A 22,264-nucleotide genomic window follows, 5' to 3' on the forward strand; every position below is an offset into this window, starting at 1 on the left:
CCATAATTGTGTTATTGCCACCACTGTCATGTCAAAAAGGATTCACGCCTCATACGCGGCCTTCCGCAGTAGCTCGGTAGGGTGGTGTGCCTTGTCAGTTAGCCGCGTCTTGCTATTACACATTCTGCAGGTCGTCACAAGGGCTGAGCCCCTCTTTCCCATGACTTTCCATCGAGACTAGTGAAGTCCGCTGTCTGGAGGATGCAGCAGGAATGGCTTGGCTACGGACACGGTGTGGAAGCTTTCCACGCCCAGTTTGTGTGCTGTGCATCGGGGATGTCATAGTGTTACCAGGCTAATCTTGTCCACCGTCCTCCAAGCGATCAGCAAACCTTCCTATTTGGGACATCGGCGTACCGCTAGCTAAGGTCACACAATACCGGGATGTATCTATCATGACTGCCGCTGCGAGGATGATTGGCCTCTCGATAGCCGGGGCGCAGGGCGGCCTAGCATGTGGCTGCCAATATGAGAGTCAGTTGGTGACAACGTGCATGTCGGCTAACAGGGACATCAGAGATACACCCTGATAGCCAATCACTCCAGTGTGTCGTGTGGCAAGATGGTGGGCACGTGTGGACAGGTGGCTGTGACTCATCCACAGGGCCTTCCCAGAGAACCCATCGGCCTTCAACAGCGAGTGTTGGGATGGTGATGTAGCAACGGTCTGCCACTGGCGTGTGCCAAAAGAGGAGCCAAGCATTCTTGCCGACGAAACAGGGCCAACCAAGCCTTGCCGGTGAGAGACACCGGTTCGCAAGCAGCACAAAGCAGTTTGTGGAAGAGCTAGTTTTTATCTCTTCTTGTATTGGCACACCAGCTGCTAGGCCGATTGGGTCTCTGGGACAGTCCTAGTAATGAGTCACAGCCGCCTGTGCGAACATGCCCACCATTTTGCTGCTTGCCACTCTGGAGTGACTGGATAGCAAGGTGCGTTTCCTTTGGAACTAGAGGTAGACGTGCGGTCCAAATGTTCTTGTATACAACGTTTCCTTTGCAGTCCTGTTTGAAAAGCTTGGTCAGCTGCTAAGTCATGCAGCAATTCCTCGGCGGTCGGGAAAATCACCCCATTATTTCCCAGCTTTTGCCTTTTGCTAAGCTCGGTTGTTATCTTCTGGCGGCTAACAGAGGCTAGAATACACGGAACATCCCGTGGGATTTATGTCGTCCGAAAACATTCTTTTAGTATCTGGTATAGACTAGGCTCAATGGGTGGTTGCCCGGACATAGTCTCAGCCCTAAATTCCCACTGAAACACCTGAATGTCGTCCTCAAAAGCTTTGATATTGAGTTCGTGATTTTGAAGATCATAAACAAGCCCATACCAAGACAGCGGATTTGAATAACTTATCCACGCCACCTATCTTGCCGTAGGGCGCTACCACAGCATACAAGCCCCCTGATTGCACCTGATCATCGAAAGATCGGTTCCACCAGTGGCAGTCGGCTTATTGTGTCCAGGAGTAGGCAGCGGAGTAGGGCTGTCTGCCCTTCGCCAACAACACTATGCTCGCCTCGAGCTTGGGTTCGTGTATGCGGGATGATCACTCACCAGTCGATAGGGCCCTTGCTCATATTGTGAATTGTATCTCATTACGCTTGACCTATTTATAGTAAGATGAAGAAACCGGCCAATACACATGGTATATTCTTATTGGTCCGCTCTCATCTCCATATACCCGTTCGTTCTTCTCACTTACCGTACCTCGCCCCCGTCCTTGAGGATTGGAATCATCATCTACTCGACATCGACCCGCTCGTCGGTGCTGTTGAGCTTGGCACAGACCATGCGCCCCTGCACGGCGACCCGCCCGTCGAGGCTGGTCCCGAGCCCCGTCGCGACGAGCTCCTCGAGGTGGCGCTGCCCAAGCACGACGGCGCCGCCGCGGACGCGTAGGCCAAGACGGCAGTTGGCGCGGCGCACGACCTCGTTGAACTTCTCCTTCGGTAAGTACGTTGGCGGCAGGAACGCGTCGGCGATTTGTTTCAGGTTATCCTGGATCTCCCGACAGCCCTGCAGCCAGTCCGCCGGGAGCAGCGGGGCGTTGGGCGAGAGCTGCAGGTCCATGGCCACCGCGGCGTGCCGGGCTTCGGTGCAAGAGCTTGGTTCTGTCAGGTTGGGGCCGGTTGCTGGTATTGGAATCTGCATGGTGGTGATGTGAGTCGCTACTGCTATTATGGTGTGGAAAGGTCGTATCCTTGGAACTTACTTGAGATATTGACGGTAAGACGACAGAGACATGCGTAGTTGTTGAAATTCCTTTTGCTGCTTTAGGGCTGAAATATTCCATAGCCTTCTTGGCTAACTCGCCCGGGATGAACTCGCCGACAAGAGGTGCGCCGCATCCGGGGTAGCTCACCTCGAGGTCCATCAAGCCGTCCATTATGTTGCGGGTGAGAATGGAGTCGAGAAACGTCAGGGGTAAGTTGCGCTCCTTCGGTTTGCGCCGCAAGCCTGCAACGATGGCATTGTGCAAGAACCCTATCCCGGCCACCAGTATCAACGCCCAGGTGTGCCCCTCAATACCCGGGACGGTGATGAAGACCAGAAGCCACCATACGGCGAGGACCATGGTGGAGCATACCGTGACAAAGAAGCCCTTCGGCACGCCCCAGATCTCCTTCGGCATGGTCATGGAAGAGCTCTGGCGCTCCTTGGCGGAGAAACAGCGGAATTTGAGCCAGGGGCCGCCGAACATCGGAGATTCGTGCGCCGCGAGCTCTTCCAACTTCATGCAGTGGCCTGCGCCCCGGATGATGATGATGTCGCGCGAGCCGTTCCCGGCCGTTAGCGCATGTCTCGTTTGACTGGAAGTCATTGGGTAGCTTCTCGGCCTTCCATTGAGGAATTAGGCCTGTGAGTAGCGCCAGCGGTGTCCCTACCCCCGTCACGAGCAAGATGCCCCATTCCTCCCCTGCTGTCACGATGGTGGGGACGGAAGCGATAACCAGCTGAACAATAATGGCCAAGGCACCAAATATATGTAATCGTGTGTACCTAAAGCGGCAGGGCCGCCCTTGCCGCTTAACGTCATATATGGTAATTCGGATCTTGTTGTCAAGCAGCAGCTCCTTCCTGTGGACCCAAGTCTGGTGATCTCGCACGATGCGGCCGACGACCCAGTTGCGGTTCTCGCGCACGTACTTGGACGTCAGCGCGAACACTTTGGCCGGGTAGTCAGGCTTAGGCAAGAGGCGACCATCGCCGAAAATGTCAATGAGTGTGTTGAGCGCGTACGAAACCCAGCCAAAAGAGAAGCAGACGGGCACGTAGGCAGTGCCACTCGCTTGTGCGAGTGCAGAACGGATGACGTCGGAGCCGAAGAGCATCAAAACAGTCGCCACTACGACGCTCGGGTTCTTCCATTCTTTGGTGAGATCATGACGCGTTCTGTGGTCAGCATCCCATGCTGTTCTGGCGCTGTCCGTACCGCTACGCAACAGTCCCCAGGATACACCTCGCAGATACTCTTGGTTTGGGACGATCATTTACAGTGAGTCCTGGACAGATTACCATATCTTTAATGTATGCAGTCGGTGATGATGCTAGAAACTGGCCAGACCTGCCATTTACAAAACTGCAAGGAGAACGCTGGCTCCTTTCTGGGGCTGCTTCGGCAGTTATTGATGTCGCCCACTCATTTGACCTTGAAACTGCCGTGATCAGCGGCTAGTGCCAACGAGACAGGAAAAAGTCCGATTGGAATGAAATTCATGCAGGCAAGAAACGCCTCTAGCAGGCTTGACCAATCTTTTCCGACGTCATCGCACCAATTATTTGGGGCCCCAATGGAGGGGGCGTGTATGAATCCCATGGATAGGGGTGTACTGGCGATCAGGAAAGACCAAGGAGTCGCGTAATGACCACCACCATCTGCCAAACCTGAACGCTTACAGATGACTTGTCAGCTTATCTCGGGGGCCACGCGGCGGGCTTTGGTCGCCGACCTCCGGAGACATGCTGTGTCTTAAGAAGGATACACACCTGGGAGGGAAACGCCTCCATCCACCAACATGTACACACCCAACGCTGCAAGGCTCTGGTGTCGACCAAACATAGACTTTACGCGATTCTACGTGGTGATGGTATGGCTGGGGAAACGATGATCTCTTGTATTGACCTAACCACCGGATGCCTTTTGATAAGAGTGCCAGAGCTCCTCAAAAGAGCCTTGTAATTCTTGCAATTCCAGGGAAATGTCCTCGTCGGAGTTCGTCTCAATAGTCCTCGCGATATCGTTTTGGGAATGTTCAAGAAATTTCCCCAAACGCTCCTGGACAAGCTCTGCCCCAAGTAGAAGATCAAAGACAGTCTTCTCGATCTTTAGTGCCTCGATGTAACGCTCTCGCCGCACAATAGGGGCTCTCGTCCTGGAGACGATTGTTTGAGCCTCCTCGTAAATCTCCTGGATGGTTTCGGCTACCTTCTCTTCCTCGAAATTGCGCCTTTGGTGGCTTGAGATGAGAAGCGTTACTGTAAAGTACCAAAGCCTCGACTGAAGGGTCTCCGGGTGGTATAATCCCAGTGTGGATTCTAGTGACCCAAGTATGGCGAGAGAGCGGTATTCTACTTCTTCGAGTGAGATGTCCACGGACTTGTCCGGAGTAAGATTGGAGAGCGCCCTCATGGAGTAAACAATCATGAGCTCTCGGTAGGCTCGTATGGTCTCAAGGTGACTGCCTCCCAACTTCCTGTTTCTCCACTTCATAACTGACCGGAGTAGTGTGGCCGCTGACCCGAGTAGGTCTTCTTCTTGCCCAGGCATCGTCTCCTTGAGCAGCAGAGCCATAGCGAAATCCATCCGGGCGTCACCAGTATTGTTGACAGGGTCTCCGTCTTTGTTCAACGACTTGACGTCCCGAATGATATCTGCTACTAATTCCAGTTCTGCCTGCGATAATTCTTTTTGAACTCGGACTACCATCGTTGCAAGGTGCTGTAGTGTAGTAGTGAAATAGGGGTGAACCCTGAAGCTTGGTCGTAATGCGGTCCATTCATCTCCTTATTTCATGCGGCCCTTTTCCCCCATACGTCCGACTCCTGTACCAGATCATATAACGTCCACCCCGCGGCTTTTCCGAAAACCCTGCCTATGAAAGACACTATACTGAAAAGTAACACTGCACCTTATACCCATGATCAGTCGGAATGCTCTTCGCCCCAATACCTACCAACGACAGTTGAGAAGGGATCGGCCTCCGTACCCCCTGCCAATGTGCTCGGCATGCCAACCTCTCCTCCCGATACCGTTACCGTCTCCAGCCAGAGGAAGGCAAACGGGAAGTTTCGGTGCACGCCGTGCCAGAAAAACTATAATCCTTCAAACTCGCCCATGGAAAATATACATGCCTGTAAGTTCGAATGTCATGTCTTCCATTTACCTGAACGCAGTTACTAACAGTTCGATTGTGTGAAGACGAACGCGTTCATAGGTATGAGCCGTATAATAAAGGGTTCAATACCGAGGGATGACTCAAGGCAGATAGCAATATAACGGCGCACAAGGCGCAAGCTGGTGAGAAAACGTGCCAGTCGCGACCGATACCGGGCTCCAATGGCACCGATTCGAGGCTAGGTATCCTCAACGGTATGCACGATGAACACTTTGAACAGGAGTACTTTACCGACGGTAAGTAGGAAAATGGTTCGGCTTTGATGACAGTTTTACTATCGCTTCGGGAAAACCTATCATTTTGGGATATGACACCTGCGAGGGGGTGCTGCCGCAATGAGCTGCTGGATGGATTGGGCTTCAGGAATCGTTCGAAGCGAGAATTGACCATAGTTGAGTGCATCTTTCGCCTTGGTCCACCGCCTTTGTGGCTTCCGTGTACGGGCTCGAAAATCCATGTTAGCTTCTGACTTGATCATAATTGAACAAAAGCTGGGTCAAGGTTCGCCCATAAATATGCTCTTCAGTAGTCGAAAAACAGGCCATCATCTGGCTGCTCCTCTGATAGCACCCCACCCTTGAGTGCAGGGGGCTGCAGCCGCCTACCGAAACACAATTCGATACCGGGCTCTCTAATGGGTAGGCGAGGAAGATGCACGGACCGACTAACTTGAACGCTTATTCGTTACAGGAAGCTGCTATTGCTGCGGTCTGCTGTTTTTCGCTTAAGGTGCCAGAATCAGCCACTGGCTCCAATAGGAGGGGAAGATATGGATTCGATTCTAGAACTGAACCGCAGTGACATAGACAACAGTAACAACTCGCGCTCTTGCCCTATGGTGAGATATGTGATAGATGCGTATTACAGGGTTCTGTGACATATAATGGAGGGCTTCGGTCGATGCACCCTCATAATGATCCCCGACGCTCTTGTGTCAAGGAGGCAGGCACGGCAAGAACTTTCGACCTATGCACAAAGGATCGGCTGGAATATACTGTCCTGGACTGCCGTCCTGTCGCGTGATCGCCTCCTGGAGACCTGCAAGTCAGCACCGAGTTCTGAGTAGGCTCAACGGCTCGGCCGAGCCGTATGAGAGCGGGGCCAGCGGTGGTGCTGGTGGTGCAGCTCGTTAACCACGACAACGACCCCATGCGATTGGACGACTTGGGAGGACACGGACCGCACAAACCCGAAATATTCGGCCTTGACATTTTCGATGGTACTATGGCATCTTTCTGTTTGTCCAAGAGATTGATCCCAAACTTCTCCCACGCGCGATGCGATAAGCCCCGTTTCTTACTGCCCTGCCTATTGCTCCTTTCGTCGTTTCACCTCTCTCTCCAGCCACCAATTCTTCCTCACAATGGTGGCTTTCCTTTTCTTCGTGATACAGAACCATCCCTCCATTCTGGCTAAGATGTCTTTATTCTGAAGTCGTTTGCCCTTGGGGCGACCCAGTTCTACCAGGGCCTGAGGCACCTGCTCTAAGAATTCGGCCGCCACAGTATTCTTCCTCGCAGAGGAATGCTGGACTAGAACCTGCAAAGCCCCAGCCAGTCCAGGGCACTCATTTACTAGCAGTTCTAACCTCCGGGCGTCTGACTCGCCCCAAATCGCCTTCAAGCGTCCAATCGTCTCTTCGAGGGCCTGAGAGGGTACCGTTACGCCATGTCGAAGCAGGAGGGCCAGGTATTTGGGATTCTTCTGCGAAAAAAGATCTGTCCAGGCAGTGCTGCCAGCGATTTCGAGGCAGTCCGTGCCTAAAGCACCGTTTTCTAGGAGATGCGACAAGACTCGGTACTGGCCACTTCGTATCAACCCACAAAGAAGAGGACCACTCGCCGTCTGGAAGTAGGGTAGGTCGACAGTGATCGCGGAGGGAGGTTTGGCGCCAGCTGCTAGGAGCTTGCTGAGGAGCCGCAAACAGCCATGGACATCGCATTTCTGCTGCTCAGTTCCACGCAGCGCTGCTGCGAAAGGTTGCAGTTGGCCGTGTGGAGACGGATCCGCTCCACAAGACAGGAGAACCTCTGCTGCCTCCCATCGGCCGAAGCTGGAGGCCAACGTGAGTAGATTCATGTCTTGGCCGCGGCACCGGACGCGCCTCGTCCAATCGGCACCCAACTTGAGAAGAAGGTGAATGGTCTCAAGTGTCGTGGTTGACGAGACTATGCCGTGCACCAAAGGAGTATGACACTCGTTGCCTTCGTCGATATCCATGCCGTGTTCCACTAGCCACGTAATGACCTTGTGCTTGTTAAATTCTGTGGCTATATGCAGGGCATTGGGCGCTTCGTAAAGAGGCTTGAGTTGCACGCCGCGGTTTAGTAACTGTAACGCCGTGTCCTGGTGCCCGAATGTAATCGAAGTAAGCAAAAGTGTCCAGTATATGCTACCGTGGGCGTATACATCCTCAAAGAATTCGGGTCGTGGGCGTTCTAGGAGGGAAGATAGCACTTCGTCTTCTGGACTACAGTACATAGCTGCGAAATCGAGAACGGTAAAGCGATGCTTTAAGGATCGATTGAGGGTTCGGCCATTATTCAAAGACCATTGAATATTGCAGGTTTCAATTTTGAATCCCTGGGTACCATAGTAATTAGGGAGAGATTCCCAGAATAATTCTTTAGTTCTCTTTGACACACACCAAAGGCTTACGATGCTCCCGCGGTCTAAATCCTTTGCGATTGCCAGGGCGAGCTCGGCAGGGAGGTTTTCCATGTTGCCAAAGAAATATAGGCAAAATGGAAAAAAGAAGAGGGGGGGACAACTAGGAAAAATAAACGAGCGAAATCATGGAAAAGAGCGCAGGGAGACGATATATATATATTGTCCATGGAGCGGGGTCGTGGACAGCAGGAGCTGTGCGAAGGCTGCCTTTTAGATTACGGAGGTGTCGAATAGGCCACGATAGGCTGAGCCATGCAGAACAGGAGCCAATAGCGTATGTGCTCTTTGGTTTACTCAGGGGGGCCAACCAACGCTCACCTTCCACATTTAGCACAATGACCGCCTGCAGCCATATGAGGTGCGCTGATCCTCACTGTTTGCCGCATTAGATTGATTGCATATGAGGTTGCGTCTAAAGTGCCGCCAACCAACCCCCGCGTATGGGCAGTTGGTTGCATGGTTGCGTAGATCGGGAGGTTGGGGATGCTGTTCGACGCTCCGCATTGGTGCATCACAGGCAGCTGGACCATTAGGCCTTCTGGAACATATAGGTTGCACATGCTCCTCGGCACCTACAGAAACATGAATAAGCCGCTGCTGCAACCCCTACCACGTATTCATGAGTGCAACGTCTGTCGATCCGATGCTTCAAAATCTAGAGGCTGGTCAATGGTTGGCCCCGACCACATCGGTAGCCAAGCCTTCTAGTCACTGATGCCTAGAGGGCTCCTACATGGGCCAGAGCGTTATCACAACGTACCTGTGCTACCTACTAGGACAAGGATCTCTCATGGGTTTCTGGAGCTTTTCAGGCGTGTTGGGCCAGTCATTCGCCTGTTCAGTCGCCAGGCTGCAGCTGCATGGACCACACAGCCCGAGACTTAAGTCTAGTCCAACCCAGACGGCGGCTGTGATTTGGTTGGATGCAAAAGGTCAACGGAAAGGCCCGTATCGCCGCAATAATTCACAGCCAATGTTGCATCGAAGCAAGTTCTTTGCACCACCGCAATCATTACAACCAATTGTCTCCTTACCACCAGCGATGGAGTGCTCGTGGGTGGCTGGAATCCCGGTGACAATGCCAGGGCTATTCCATTTACTCAGTCGCTAATGAATTTCAACCAAGACCGAGGCTGCACATCCAATCCAATGGTAGTAAAAGGTAGCGTGCTAATTGTGCAGAACCTTAACCGGTCGAAACTATCGGTTAACAAGGGCCTTACTGGTGTCTTAGACTCGCAAGGCGTGAATGATCCTGTTTCGTCAACAGCCATATACAGGAGTGTTTTTAACACGAACTAGTGCTTCTTGTCTAAAGGAGTAGCCATCGACATAGAAACCGAGAGGCATGTTATAAAAGAGAAAAGCCAGTGTTTACCTTCCCCATTTAGCACACACCAGTTGCAAACCGTTGCTACATCGCCATCCCGCCGCTCGTTTCTATGGGCCGATTGAAGCCACCTGTCCGGACGTGCCCACCATCTTCACCTTGTCCAGTGCGCAGGCGGCACGAAGCAGGTTGCCTGGGCCACCAAGATCCTCCGGGTCAACCAAGCTGGTCAGGCGAATGTAGGTGGTACAATGGACGCATACCAAGCGAATCCCACATGACCCAATCCAGTCTAATGGCACAGTGGTCCATGCAAGCTGAGCGTAGTTAGGAGGCCGGGGACAATGAGTACATCAGAAGTACGTTTCGCTATTCTTCGTGGACGATATAACGTTCTGGCAGCCTGCATGCTCTTAATTCGAGGCATCGAACCCTTGCTCGTCATTGCCGGGTTGTTTCACCTGTGCGGTAGCCAGGCCTTTATCGCGGGATATGACCTTGCTCGAGATGAACATAGAAAAGTGCGATCCGTGATGTTTTGGGAGCTCCGGCTACACCAGCATACGGAGGGATGCCGGTTCCAGACTGCTGTAACCGTCTGAGCGAATCATATGAATTCGGCAACAACCACTCGACCACATCGATATGGGCGAGGCTGGGCCACTTACCGTCGCATTCTGCATGCTACGTTGGCCAACACCTATCTCAACATCCGGAGGTGAAACTCTTGTGTTTGCCAAAGTCACCGTTCCTCTACTTGTGCACGGCACTTTCGATGCCTCCCCAGTAGTCAGAGTGAGGATACCGATTAAGCGAGATGGAGATGGGATTCGACGACTTCGTACTTTTCGATACGAATGCCGACTCCGATAGCAAGTGGACTGGCAGCATTTTTCCGACATCATCCCCTATAACCGAAAGTTCGGAATTGAAACGGGCGCAATGGCCCGAAGGCGAGTCGAAGTTACGTACTATTATTGTATGGATAAGGGTCATAGTATTGGTCGCATATCTAGAAATCGAATGGCTGGCTGTCGTTACTCAAAGCATGCAAGCACCAACCACAATCCAGCCCCCCGCTGTGGGATGCTTCTCGTCGGTCAATCTAATTTTTGGTTGAATGCTTCTCGTCGAGGGGCAAGCTCCTTTCACCATGTAGCTGGCGCCTCACTGACCTAAGGACCAGCCACCAATAGCACCAGCGTATTTGCCACTGCGACTGTCAGTTGTAGGGCGGTTGACGACAAACCAATCCTTGCCGGGCAGGCGATACGAAACCGAGCATTTCCGGGCTGTGTGGTCCGTGCGGTTGTAGCCTGGCGACTGAACGGGTGAATGGCGGGTCCAATGGCAATCAACGTACCTTCATTCTCTTTTGGAATCGACTGAGTCAGAAGTCACACTTCGCCTCTGGCCAGAGACCGTGTTTCTTACAGCAGGCTGTTAGCGAGGGATATTTCGAAAGGACAAGAAGAGGGCTAGATAGAAACACACGTGTTCTTGTGTATCTGGAGGTGCTCGCGCAAGCCGTCTTATTCTTGCATCCGGGGAAGTCGCACATGTGGACTGCTTTCGGGATCGTGTACACAGGGATTGGAGCATTATCCGTGGACGCTACCTCTTTAGCATTACGATTAAAGAAGTATATTCAGGTCCCGGGTCAACAGGACAGGACATATCGCAGCTGATGAGTGAGAAACCACAGACGGTCTCCACCTCTCCCGTGGCTCCGGATAGTCAACTTGATCTAAGAGTCAATTCACTAGACAGGGGCTCTTACGGAGCACGGGAAAGCGCGTTTCGCAAAAGAAGCACACGAGTACGGTCGGTCTTCGTCGGTATGCCATCAGTAAGCCAGCAACGACGCTCAGATTTTCCGGCTAATTAGCAAAGGCGTACGTGGGCGTCGGAAGAAAGACTCGAGTTGCATTCACGCAATGAAGGTCCTGTCAAATACGCAATAGAGAAAAGAGGTTGCGAACACCGGTGAAGCCAAACTCGGCTCTCTAGAGGGAGTGCTTAGCAAAGCTGTGCGTGGTCCTGGCCCGTTGAGAGGCCTAGCAGCGGTTTTCCTTGGATTTATTGTTAATACTGGCGTTGGAAGAGACAATACATACACCTGTCAGGGAAATCCCGACCTGCCAGGAAAAGCCTTCTCTGTCAAAAAGGCAATCCCTATTAAAAAGACTCATGATTGTGCCAAATTATTGATTCTAGTACGACTTTAAAGTTCACTCCTCCATCTTCTCTGTGCCGCCGCTACTGCGCCTGTCCCCGTCCGGTTTCGGCCATCCGTGACCGTCTTTGCTATTGGGTCTCTTCCGCCGGGCTGACCTTCTGGCCTCGAGGCCTGCGGATTTGAGCTGCTTTGGCGTTTGGTTCCAGTCTCTTTCGGTAATAGGTTCCAGTCCTCTGTGATTCAGGCTTTACAAGAGAGTTCCGAAGGGTTCCTTGTGTCACAAAAACTTATTCGCAATTCACGCGAAACGTGTAACAAGTCATCTAGTAAGTTTTGAATCAAGATCCTACGGGCTAGGCTCAATAGCTCCCAGAAAGACATGCAGCTTGCATGTCGTTTGACCGTCTCCTGATTCTTCACGGTGGAGATGCCGGCGACCCCCCGCGACATTCTTCGCAGCCAGGGGACGGACAGGGCGACATGTCGTGGCCTTTGCTTTTCCATGATCTCTCGCCATCAAGGTCAATCTCAGGCATTTCTCGGTCGGGATTGGCTGACTTGACAATAACCTCGTGTTGGGTGCCGCGCATATTACGGCTCTCCCTCGTGTCGATGCCAGAAGCATCTTCCTGCGCGTCAAGTCCCAGGCTCGGCTCCGACCCAATGTCGTCGGGCTGCTGCCCAGGAGACGGTCGCAGCCCCGTGAGGTCCATGAACTGGGCCACCAGGAGGTCGGGGTTGCCGTCCAGGAGGTGGGTGAGAAGGCGAGATGCCTGCTGGCCACAGGTGAAGTCGTCGCATGGACGCTGGCAAAGGTTGTCGTCTTCCGGGGCCACGAAAAAGCTCGGCGGCCGATTGATCTCGACTACGAGGCCACCTGCGCAGCCGATTCGGCGGGGGTTTGTGGCCCACCTCGTGATGCTGGCAAAGGGGTACTGCATTGTGTACCAGGTCTTCTGGTACTTCATAGCGTAAGACATGTGGCGCTTCTTCAACGAGCAGATGGCGAGGTCTGTCCCGTCTTGGAACCAAGTGCCGATTCGAATCAGGCTACAGGAAAGGTGACCGTCGGCTGGAACTGATGTTGGTAAAAAAAAGGAAAGACGTGCGGGGGATTATGTTGCCCACTCACGATTTGGGGACAGCCTGTGTTGCTCGATACTAGGAAGCACCTGCTCGCTCCCCGCTATTTGGGAAGTAGCACTTTTCGGTGTCCTGTGCTTTTCACGCCATCGCCTATAATCAAGTCAGTCTCGGGATGGAATATGCAAACAATGGCGCCGTAGTTTGATTAAATCTTACTTGCGCGAGAACCAGGCGGACAAACGGACTTTAGATACATCGCAGTCGAGTTTCTTTTGTATTGCTTCGTAGTCTCGTGTCTTAGGATCCGCTTTCCACTCCGCTTCGAGAACACTTCGTACGGTCTCTGAAAACGTTTTTCTGGGTTTCACCGACCGCTCTCCCAAGCCGTTTTGAACCTTTTTCTCTTGTACGTTTCCCGTCCGACCATACGTCTTGAGTGTTGCCCTTGGTTTAATTCGGTTTGATGGTGTCATTTCTTCAACGTTCCGGCGTTGAGTGGTGGTTTTACATTACAAGTCCTGCGAGTTTAAAGGGGAATTGAGGCAACGCTGGCGTAGAATAGTGCAAGGCAGGGCAAAAGTGACCAAAGATTTAATTGATTCTGCAAGATGTTTATTTTACAGTTGAGTTCTTCGAGTTCGTCCATATGGATATGTTATTGACCAAGTCATAAATTAAGCTAGGGTTTCAATGAGGGAAACAGTTATGTATAATGTATAGCCTGCCGTTGCCTCATAGGAGGTATTCTGTGCGTGACATTCCCACATTCGGTCCAAATCTACATGATGACTAAACCAGCAGGCCGAAATCGAGAGGTTGGTCCTGTTCCGGGAGCCATGCAGTATGACTCACTGCTGTGCCGAGGTCGTTCCTCCCCAGGTTTTGGGTGGTTATTGCGCGGCAGAACCCTTTGGGTGCTCAGGAGGCTTTCTACCCATGCGCTTGCTTCGCCGTCCAACCATTCGCTCTAGCCGAACCGTGAGATATCTTCCCTGATAAGCTTGGCCAGTTTCACCCGGTTTCAACTGCAGCCTTCTAGTGGATGGAATCTGTCGTCTTCGTGTATGCAAGCCAGTTTTGCCTGTCAAGAGAGATGAAGACGACAGTGGTTTGGCTGACGCTGTTGACCTGGAAGATTCGCCTAGATCCTCAAGTCGTCCGGGCCGCGGTTTTTATCTAGTCAGGCAAAAGATCACTTCACTAAAGGAATTGCTGCGCTACTGCAGCTGTCGACTTCGATAATCGCGGCAACCGTAGTCAAGATGCACTGGCATGTGAGATGGTATACTGTCCTTGCATCCAAAAACAGACCGATTCTTGTCACGGAGGGTTCAACTTCACAGAATATGGCCATGTCAGCAGCAGTTGCATTGGAATGGCTCCTACCCTATCGATCATCAAATCTCTTGCCAAAATAAAGGGTGTGGGCGAGGTGAATAAGATCCCAGTAGATACCACGCTCTCTGTCAAGCGGCATTGATGCAGCCGTCCGTCGCCAGTGACGTTGTCGAAGTGCCTCGAGGGCATACACTGTCTGCAAAGCAACACACCGCCTCATTTCGCCGTGGTTTGAGGCCGGTCAGTTGGCAACGGATGCTTTGGGCGGATCAAATGGTTGTCGTGGTTGCAGCGGCGCAGAGAGAATGCTGCCGTGCAACGTCCGTGACTCATTGCGACCCTTTTGTCGACATCTCGTATCGAACGAAATCACAGCCGCTGTTTCAGGGTAAACACCACTGCTGACAGCTTGTCATACACACAAGTCGCACCGCCCAGAAGATCCACAAAGCAGAAGGGCGCGACGAACACGTTCAAAAAAAATCTACCTCCTCGCTGCTTGCCAGTCTAGGTTGATTGGATAGGAGCGTGCGTCTCTGTGGCCCTTGCCCATCCCTCTGTACGTCGTCAAACTGCAATACAGGACCCCGCTGCGGGACGCTTCAGGTCGTCAGCAAACCTAGGGTTCCAGCTGGAAGAATGTAGGCGCGTCGTAGTACAGGCCGGCCTGAGATGTCACTTGGTTGGATGCGAAGCGTCGAGGTGGAAGCCCTTTTTTCCATATAGCTGCAGCCTCGCTTACCGAAGGACCAGTCACCGATGGAATTAGAGCATGTGTCATAACGACTGTCAGTCGTCGGGGCGGGTTACGACAAGGCAATACGAAGCCGAACATTCCCGGGTTGTGTGGTCCGTGCGGCTGCAGCCTGGCGACTGAACGGGTGAATGGCGGGTCCGATGGCCACCAACGTACCTTCATGCCCAGTAGGCTTGGGAGTCTCTAGGAACGGAGATATCCTTGTCTGAGGGTGCGGGCATGCGGAGAAGCAAGAGCGGCAGGTGCACTTTTACGCATGTGCCTACACGTCTCGTTACCGTCCATACTGTGTCAACATAGAACTGCGACAGGTCCCTGTATTCCAAGGCGCCTTTTGTACACACGATTGGATACCAGCCGGATCGCCGACTGGAAAATACGAGACTTGGCGGCCTACTACTAGTAATCACTGCTGTTCCCATCATCAGTTGCCACGGGTGATCGCGTCTAATGTGACAGGCAGATCGTCGTGGCTCCATACTCGTTCATGGTGATTCGTTCTACATGCAAAGGTAAGTGCCGACCATTCGGCGCTAGAGGAGTAGTGTTGGTAAACGGAGCCATAGACCCGGCCCACAATGACATAAATCAGATCTAAACGCGCAATGGCAGCCCACCATGACGGCCTCGCTGACCGAGCAACCGACAGTGGATCAGATCTACGACCAACGCTAACCAACACGTATCAGCCCCCTTCCGTTTTCATGCCCTAGCACCGCACGTGCCACACAGCCCAGAAACACACGACCAGTTAAGCAAGGCTTCGCCGATTGTTATCAACCACCCAGACATCCCGGAACCCATATTAATTTCGTCTAAACTAGACAGGAAACTGTCAATATTGCCTTAGGTAAACCTCTCGTGAGAATCTTTCATCTCTGTATTGCTGAAGTGGGTCATGAACGGAACTGTGCACGGCATTGTGGTGGCCATGCAGTTGGAGTAACCTTCGGCGGTGGTGATGGATGTGTAATAGGTGGCCATTCCACAGAGAGGCAGCATTGTCTCCGGAGGCGGAGGGTAGTTGGAGGAAGTCATGTAAGGCGGCGTGTGCAACCGCTCGTGGTCATCACATGTGGGCGGGGACAGCAGCTCGTCGTGGCCGTGCATGGGTGGTGTGGACTGCGGCCCGGGCTGGGCGGTCTTGTGCAAAACGGTGATGGACTTCGACCCTTTGACCGGCTTCTCGATCATCTTACTGGTCGGCGTCTGGACTTTTCTCTCAGAGCCTGTCGAAGAGCCATCAACAGTTGCAGCCCTTCGCTCGAGGTCTTCCAGGCGTCTCTTGAGCTTCTTCCCTGCAGTAGAGGTTAGACTTGGCCAGCACAGGTGCTGCTTCAGATACGATGGAAGCTACATACTGTAGTTGCGCTGGGCAATCCTATTTTGTATCCGTCTGCGCACGGCAAGATCTGAAATCTTGGTCCAGTCTTCGTCCGGGTTGGCCGAAGGAGAGACGGCGCTGCTTGTGTCTTGTACCCTGCGCCGCTTAGGTGCCGTAACAGTCCCTTTTGCTGAGTTCTCTGATTGGGACATGAAGTCGAGCGAGCCACGTAAGATGGTAGAAGGAAATCGGATCAGCAACAGATCAAGCAAAGGTAGGGAGAGGCTCTACCACTTATACTGAATGACTTGAAGCTGCTTTCTCGGTCATCCATTCCTTACCGAACCACCCTATGCGGAGGTTTGACTTGAGTGAGACTGGTGTCAGAATCGTTGGCTCACATTGATCAAGCTCCTGACGAACCTAGCAAACCACAGAATTAACCGCCCATTTTTGGACAAGGCGTGCTCTTATGCCTATGCCCATACTCCTGACAAGTCCACCAAGAAAACTACGGTACATATCGTCGCCCGATGTATTGTTACGTACAGGCTGTTGCCGAGAAACCATAGCCAATCCCCGCATTCTATCATATCCATGCAAGGAGGTTCATGTGCTAAGGCATCCCATAACAAATTTAATGACAGAGCAAGTCAGCCGTCACCCGTCCCTCGTCCTCAGAATTGGTTGGCACTGCAGACCGAGTGAGGCAAAGAGCCAAGCGTGACGCACAAACATGGCTACTAAGGGCATTAGTTGCGCACCTGACATCTAAACACTCCAGTGCGGAGTAGCAAGATGGTGGGCACGTTCAAACAAGTGGCTGTGACTCATCCATAGGGCTGTCTCAGAGAACCAATCGGCCCCCAGCAGCGAGCAACGGGATGGTACACAGCCAATAGCTCGTTTTACGTATGTATGTGGTTTGGTTTGGTAGTAGTGGGGAACAAAAAAGGGAGGCAAAAGGGACCAAAAGGACCAAAAAGGGGAGACCAGATCAGAGAGATAATTCCCGACTAACCCCCCGTTTCGCTTGTTTGTGTTCGGTTGTCAGAAGATAATGATCAATCGTACATCACCAGACTAGACTAGGTGCAATGCGATGAGTAAAGGTCAAACGTGACCTCTTCCCCGGGACTGTCTCTGCAATATAAGTGAGTGAGACACCCAATCTGGCTACGTGCAGGATCTCATGTACGGCGTATCAACATCGCAGGGTGCTATGGCGTTGGCGATAGTATGTGGGATAATTAGGCAGTATAGCGTGCCCCAGGAGGAGTGGGCATAGTCTCACTGGGGTGAGCCCAGACATCTCTGGGTTATGTGGTTCGTGCAGTGACGACGAGGATGCTATGGTGATCGCTGTGTAGGACCAACCTGAAACCCATAACGGCGATCATACTCGATGACTCATTACATATGTATTAGCCTAGGACTTGTACGCCCGATTTCTATGACAGTAGGCAGCTAGCCCAGACACCGAGTGCAGTCAGGAGTTGCAGTTACCCGTTACAGCCTAGACGGAAAGATCCGTTCATCGGGGGTGGTATCCAGTCCCGGTAATGATTCGTCTTTGCCATGTTAGACAATTTCAACTCCGCAGTGGACGTTCTCAACCTATCGCTTAGTTCTTAGCTTCCGCGTGAAGCAGACAGTTCCTCTTGCTCCCCACGGGAACCGTTGGGTAGGGAGTCTCCGGTGCTCGTTCCAGGGGAGACAGGGGAGACAGACGCAAGCTTACTGAGCGGTGTGGAGCTGTGGCCGGGACCGCAGAGCCCGCTTGTCCGTCCCTCTCGAGTAGAATCACCGGCCTCCCGACAGATGATTCGAACAACGTTTGCCTAGGGATGGACCTTTGATACTGCGAACTCTGCGGCCCCGAGATGCTTCTGACCCAAAGCAAAACCATTGCTCTTGTTTGCTTCCTGATCTATCTCTGGCCATACAGCACGGAAATATCACACTTTGGTCGCGCTGTTCCCGTTGCCAAAAAGCTGCTACACTCCATTCTGCAACACCACAGCCTGACCTTCTCGTACGCCCGAAATTGAAGCTGCCACAGATGCAGTTCCACAGAGCGAGTACTAGTGCCGTCCCTGCCCATGCGGCCGACTTGTGCAACTCTAGCGGCTGTGTTGCTTCCACCGCAAGCTCTCACTCGCAGGACAACGGGGATGTGGCGGAGGCAGCCAGTGGTCGCGACGCCCTCATATCTGAAAAATGTGGACGTAGCGGCGACAACTCTGAACTTGCCTCGCAGAAGGGGAAAATGGCCGTCAGAATCCTGGAGACCCGAGGTCTACGCAAGAGCCGAGACCTATACGTGGCAATCACCTTTCAGCAGAACGAACTTGTATCACCTAGCCTCAGAACTGTCGAGGAAGAGGACGATATGAAGGAGCCCCCGCCCGGAGGCGTTCCGATTCAGAGGCAAAGCAGCGATTCCGGTTGCCCGATGACCATTCCTGTTAGAAGTCGGCAAAGCCGCAGCACAAGCATATCCGAACAGCATACGTTTCGAAACCACTCGAACCGGTCATTCACCAGCCCTAAACGGAATGCTGAAGCAGTTTTGTAAGCTTGTCGCAATACTGACCAGGTTGAAAAGGCTTAATTGACCTCTTCTAGTGACGTTGTCGACACGAAGTTGGCGGCGAATGTCTCGGTATATAGATATAGTGCAAATGGAGAGGAATTCTTGGGATCCGTCGATTTCGAGGTGTCGAAAGTAATCCCTGTCCGAGGATGGTTCCCTCTGCAAGGCCATGCCGATGCCACGGAGGAAAACACACCCACGACCGAAATCTACGTTGAAGCATTGTACCAGCCCACAGACAAGCGGCACTATGGACCTGACGACTTCCAGATCCTCCGGCTGATTGGCGAAGGCGTATCCGGGCGAGTTTATCAGGTTCAGAAGAAAGACTCGGGCCGCATGTACGCAATGAAGGTCTTGTCAAAGACGCAAAAGAACGAGGCTGCGAACGCAGTCGGCGAGAGGAACATCCTGGTGCGAACAACCATGGCGGAATCGCCGTTCATTGTGAGGTTGAGGTTCTCGTTCCAGACACCGACTGATTCTTTTCTGGTCACTGATTATATGCCTGGGGGTGATTTATTCTGGCACCTGCAGAAGGAAGGTCGACTTGACGAGAAGAGGGCGAGATTCTACATTGCCGAGTTGATCTTGGCCATACAGCATCTTCACCAAAACAACATTGTGTACCGCGATCTCAAGCCGGAGAACGTCCTATTAGACGCCAATGGCCACATCGCGCTCTGCGATTTCGGTCTCTCGAAAGCAAATCTGGCCCAGAACGACACGACAAACACTCTTTGCGGAACCGCCGAATACTTGGCGCCCGAGGTTATGTTGGACGAAGCTGGATATACGAAGATGGTGGACTTCTGGTCGCTGGGGGTCTTGGTTTTTGAGATGTGCTGCGGCTGGAATCCCTTTTATGCGGAGGATGCTCAACAAATCTACAAGAACATCGTGTGGGGCAAGATGCGATTCCCCCCCGATACTCTATCGCAGGAGGGCAAGGACTTTGTGAAGGGGCTGTTGAACAGGAACCCCAAGCATCGTCTTGGAGCCATTGAGGGCGCGGACGAGTTGAAGCGACACCCCTTCTTTGCCGGCATCGACTGGGAAGCGTTGTCTAAGAAACTAATCACGCCGCCCTTCAAGCCCGCGTTGAAGTCGGAGACGGATGTGTCTTATTTCGACGTCGAGTTCACAAACGCATTTGACCAAACTGGTTCACCTAATGCAAGAGTCCACGCCCTGTCGGTGGGCTTCACAGACTCGGCGCCGCTCTCCCCCACGACACAAGCTAGCTTCCAGGACTTCGCGTTTGTGAATGAGAATACGTTAGATGAGCACGTGAGTGGGCGCTACCATGATGAAATGGATGCTGTTCGTTAGGGGGGCGGCATTCTGCGTTTCAATTGGATTGATCTGCGGAAGGTAACCAACAGCAACACCGTGTGCCATACTGAGCATTGCTTGTTGCAGAACCCATCCGGGTAGCTAGGTATATAAGGACCACTCTCCCTTAAGGATAAGCCCTTCTCTTCTACACTTCTTTCTTTTCTTCACAGTCATTCCTCCGACTGACCACTTCGACACTCAAGTCACATGGCAATGGGGAGCAACCCAAAGATGAAAGGCCCGGTGCGAGCTGGGCCAGACTCTGCACATGAGCTTCAGACGATTGCCGAAGCCATCTTGCAGTCTACCGGCATCGTTGCCATCGCGGGTGCTGGTATTAGCACGAACGCAGGCATCTTGGTAAGCCTCTTCGCTTTCCATGTCTGTTCTGTACTGATCTCCTCCAGGACTACCGTTCTATGGACCGCCGCCGCGCTACGATAGAGCCCTTGGCACAACAGACAGAGGGCCCCAAGGTCAACTCAAGGGATTACTATCACTCGGCCACATGGGAAGTGAGAGGGATGGAACCGTACCTCCTCCGTTACTTCGCCGGGCTCCGCCAGGATGCACGCAAGAACGGGGCCACGCCGACACACCACTTCATTCGAGACTTACGCGACCGGAAGCAGTTGATCCGACTCTACACACAGAATATCGACGACATAGAGCAAGCGGCTGGCCTTAGTACCGACTGGGCGCGTGGCGTTGGCACGAAGGATAGGGAGCTAGGTGTCGAGTGCGTCCAGCTGCATGGAAGCCTTCGCTTCCTACGGTGCTCATATTGCAATTTCCAGGTTGCCTGGGACCATGAGCTGGAGGCTGCCGCCCTCTTGAAGCAGCCACTGCCTTGCCCAGAATGCTCTCGTTTATCTAAAGCCCGGGTGGAAAAGGGTAAACGTGCGACGCGGCCTGGTGCACTTCGACCCGATATCGTCCTTTACGACATGGAACATCCACGGGCGACTGAGATCACGAAGTGCAAGGCGCACGACCTAAGGCACAGAAAGCCCGAAGTTCTTCTCATTCTTGGTACCCGATTGGGTATCAAGGGCGTCAAAGACATGGTCAAGGAGTTTGCTAGGTCCGTCCATACGAGAGGTGGGCTGGTCGCTTATGTCAACCTCACAGCCTCGAAGGCGAAAGAGTGGGAGGGCGTTATCGACTATTGGGTTGAGTTGGACTGCGATGCTTGGGTGATGGATTTGAAGAGACGAGAATCTGAGTGGCCGGGATCGGTTCCTAGAGGGAGCAAGGACCATGGGAAGGAGGGCTCTACGACTCCCGGTCGAGCCGTTGTGTCCTCCAAGAAACGGCACCATGAAGGCCAGGTCGGATTTTCCAAGCGCCGGAAAGTCGGCAAAGGTGAGGCAGCTGCAGCCACGTGCGACAATATGCCTGCTAGTCAGCGTCATCACGAGCCTGGGTCGACCGCAGAGTTCCCCATAGATTTGACAGGGTAGCCTAAGAAACGTTGCACATGTGGAGTAAATGTGGTTTCGATAAAAAGTCCAGTTTAGTTAACACTCATTGTATACGCATCACAGTACAGGTCGCCGTAGCTTTCTTGTGCTGTCAGACTTTGTGAATAGCCCTGCAAGCCGCCTTGAATGGAGCTTGTTATCTTTCAACACCAGAGCCGCGCGTATGGACGCTTATGCTCACTTTGGTCTAGAGGAACGGTTCAGCAGTGGCATCAGCCTCCGTACGGCACTGGCACTCCAGTTTCTTGTCTGGAGTGATGGTTCTCGACGATCTGTTGGTCTTCCAGAGATCGATCCTAGACATGAGACCTTATTCGCAGCAACGTTCGCTTCCCAAGCGGGTCAACAGAAACGGACTTGGATGAAACGAAAAGCCCCTAGGATTGGACAAGTCGGCCGCATGGGCAGTAGAGGCGTAACGGCACTAGTGGCGGCCTACACGAAGGGCGAAGAACACAAGGCGGCTTTCGGGCCAGGGGATCTCGGTGCAGTATCCCTCGAGCCCAAGCGTTTCCGGCTTATGTGACTTGTGCGGCTATACGGCACCGTGACTGGCGTAAGAGCTGCATCTGCGGGCTCCTAGTGGACATGTGGGTTGCAGCACGAGCAACTGATGACAGCAGCAGCAGTACCTTATTATACGTGCTCATCAGGTCGTTTGATTGGAGCGTCCCGCGTGCTGTTTTAAAGTGATAGCTGCTTGACTCCATGACTCATTAACTTGAACAGTGAGGGGCCTCAGGGGTTAGAGTAAGCCAAGGACATCTG

The 22,264-nt window shown here is 52.8% G+C and overlaps 5 protein-coding genes across 5 annotated transcripts; all 5 read right to left on the bottom strand.

Moving 5' to 3' along the window:
• Nucleotides 1-1,738: 1,738 nt before the first annotated feature.
• PG985_004817 (uncharacterized protein) lies at nucleotides 1,739-3,489 on the bottom strand (the record flags this gene model as incomplete). Its single annotated transcript, XM_066824586.1, has 3 exons — nucleotides 1,739-2,143; nucleotides 2,211-2,808; nucleotides 2,999-3,489. The coding sequence occupies 3 exons, from the start codon at nucleotides 3,487-3,489 to the stop codon at nucleotides 1,739-1,741; spliced, it is 1,494 nt and encodes a 497-aa protein (XP_066687746.1).
• Nucleotides 3,490-4,121: 632 nt separating this feature from the next.
• On the bottom strand, nucleotides 4,122-4,925 carry PG985_004818 (uncharacterized protein; the record flags this gene model as incomplete). Its single annotated transcript, XM_066824587.1, has 1 exon — nucleotides 4,122-4,925. The coding sequence occupies one exon, from the start codon at nucleotides 4,923-4,925 to the stop codon at nucleotides 4,122-4,124; it is 804 nt and encodes a 267-aa protein (XP_066687747.1).
• Nucleotides 4,926-6,702: 1,777 nt separating this feature from the next.
• On the bottom strand, nucleotides 6,703-7,875 carry PG985_004819 (ankyrin; the record flags this gene model as incomplete). The annotated part of the gene is made up of 1 exon (XM_066824588.1): nucleotides 6,703-7,875. One exon carries the CDS (start codon nucleotides 7,873-7,875, stop codon nucleotides 6,703-6,705), a length of 1,173 nt encoding a protein of 390 aa, XP_066687748.1.
• Nucleotides 7,876-11,989: 4,114 nt separating this feature from the next.
• On the bottom strand, nucleotides 11,990-13,132 carry PG985_004820 (homeoprotein; the record flags this gene model as incomplete). Its single annotated transcript, XM_066824589.1, has 3 exons — nucleotides 11,990-12,651; nucleotides 12,706-12,809; nucleotides 12,876-13,132. 3 exons carry the CDS (start codon nucleotides 13,130-13,132, stop codon nucleotides 11,990-11,992), a joined length of 1,023 nt encoding a protein of 340 aa, XP_066687749.1.
• Nucleotides 13,133-15,600: 2,468 nt separating this feature from the next.
• On the bottom strand, nucleotides 15,601-16,290 carry PG985_004821 (uncharacterized protein; the record flags this gene model as incomplete). The annotated part of the gene is made up of 2 exons (XM_066824590.1): nucleotides 15,601-16,052; nucleotides 16,116-16,290. 2 exons carry the CDS (start codon nucleotides 16,288-16,290, stop codon nucleotides 15,601-15,603), a joined length of 627 nt encoding a protein of 208 aa, XP_066687750.1.
• Nucleotides 16,291-22,264: the final 5,974 nt, after the last annotated feature.

This window comes from Apiospora marii (genome assembly GCF_038362585.1).
Source record: "Apiospora marii strain CBS 49790 chromosome Unknown utg000003l_segment0_segment0, whole genome shotgun sequence".
Taxonomy (NCBI): domain Eukaryota; kingdom Fungi; phylum Ascomycota; class Sordariomycetes; order Amphisphaeriales; family Apiosporaceae; genus Apiospora; species Apiospora marii.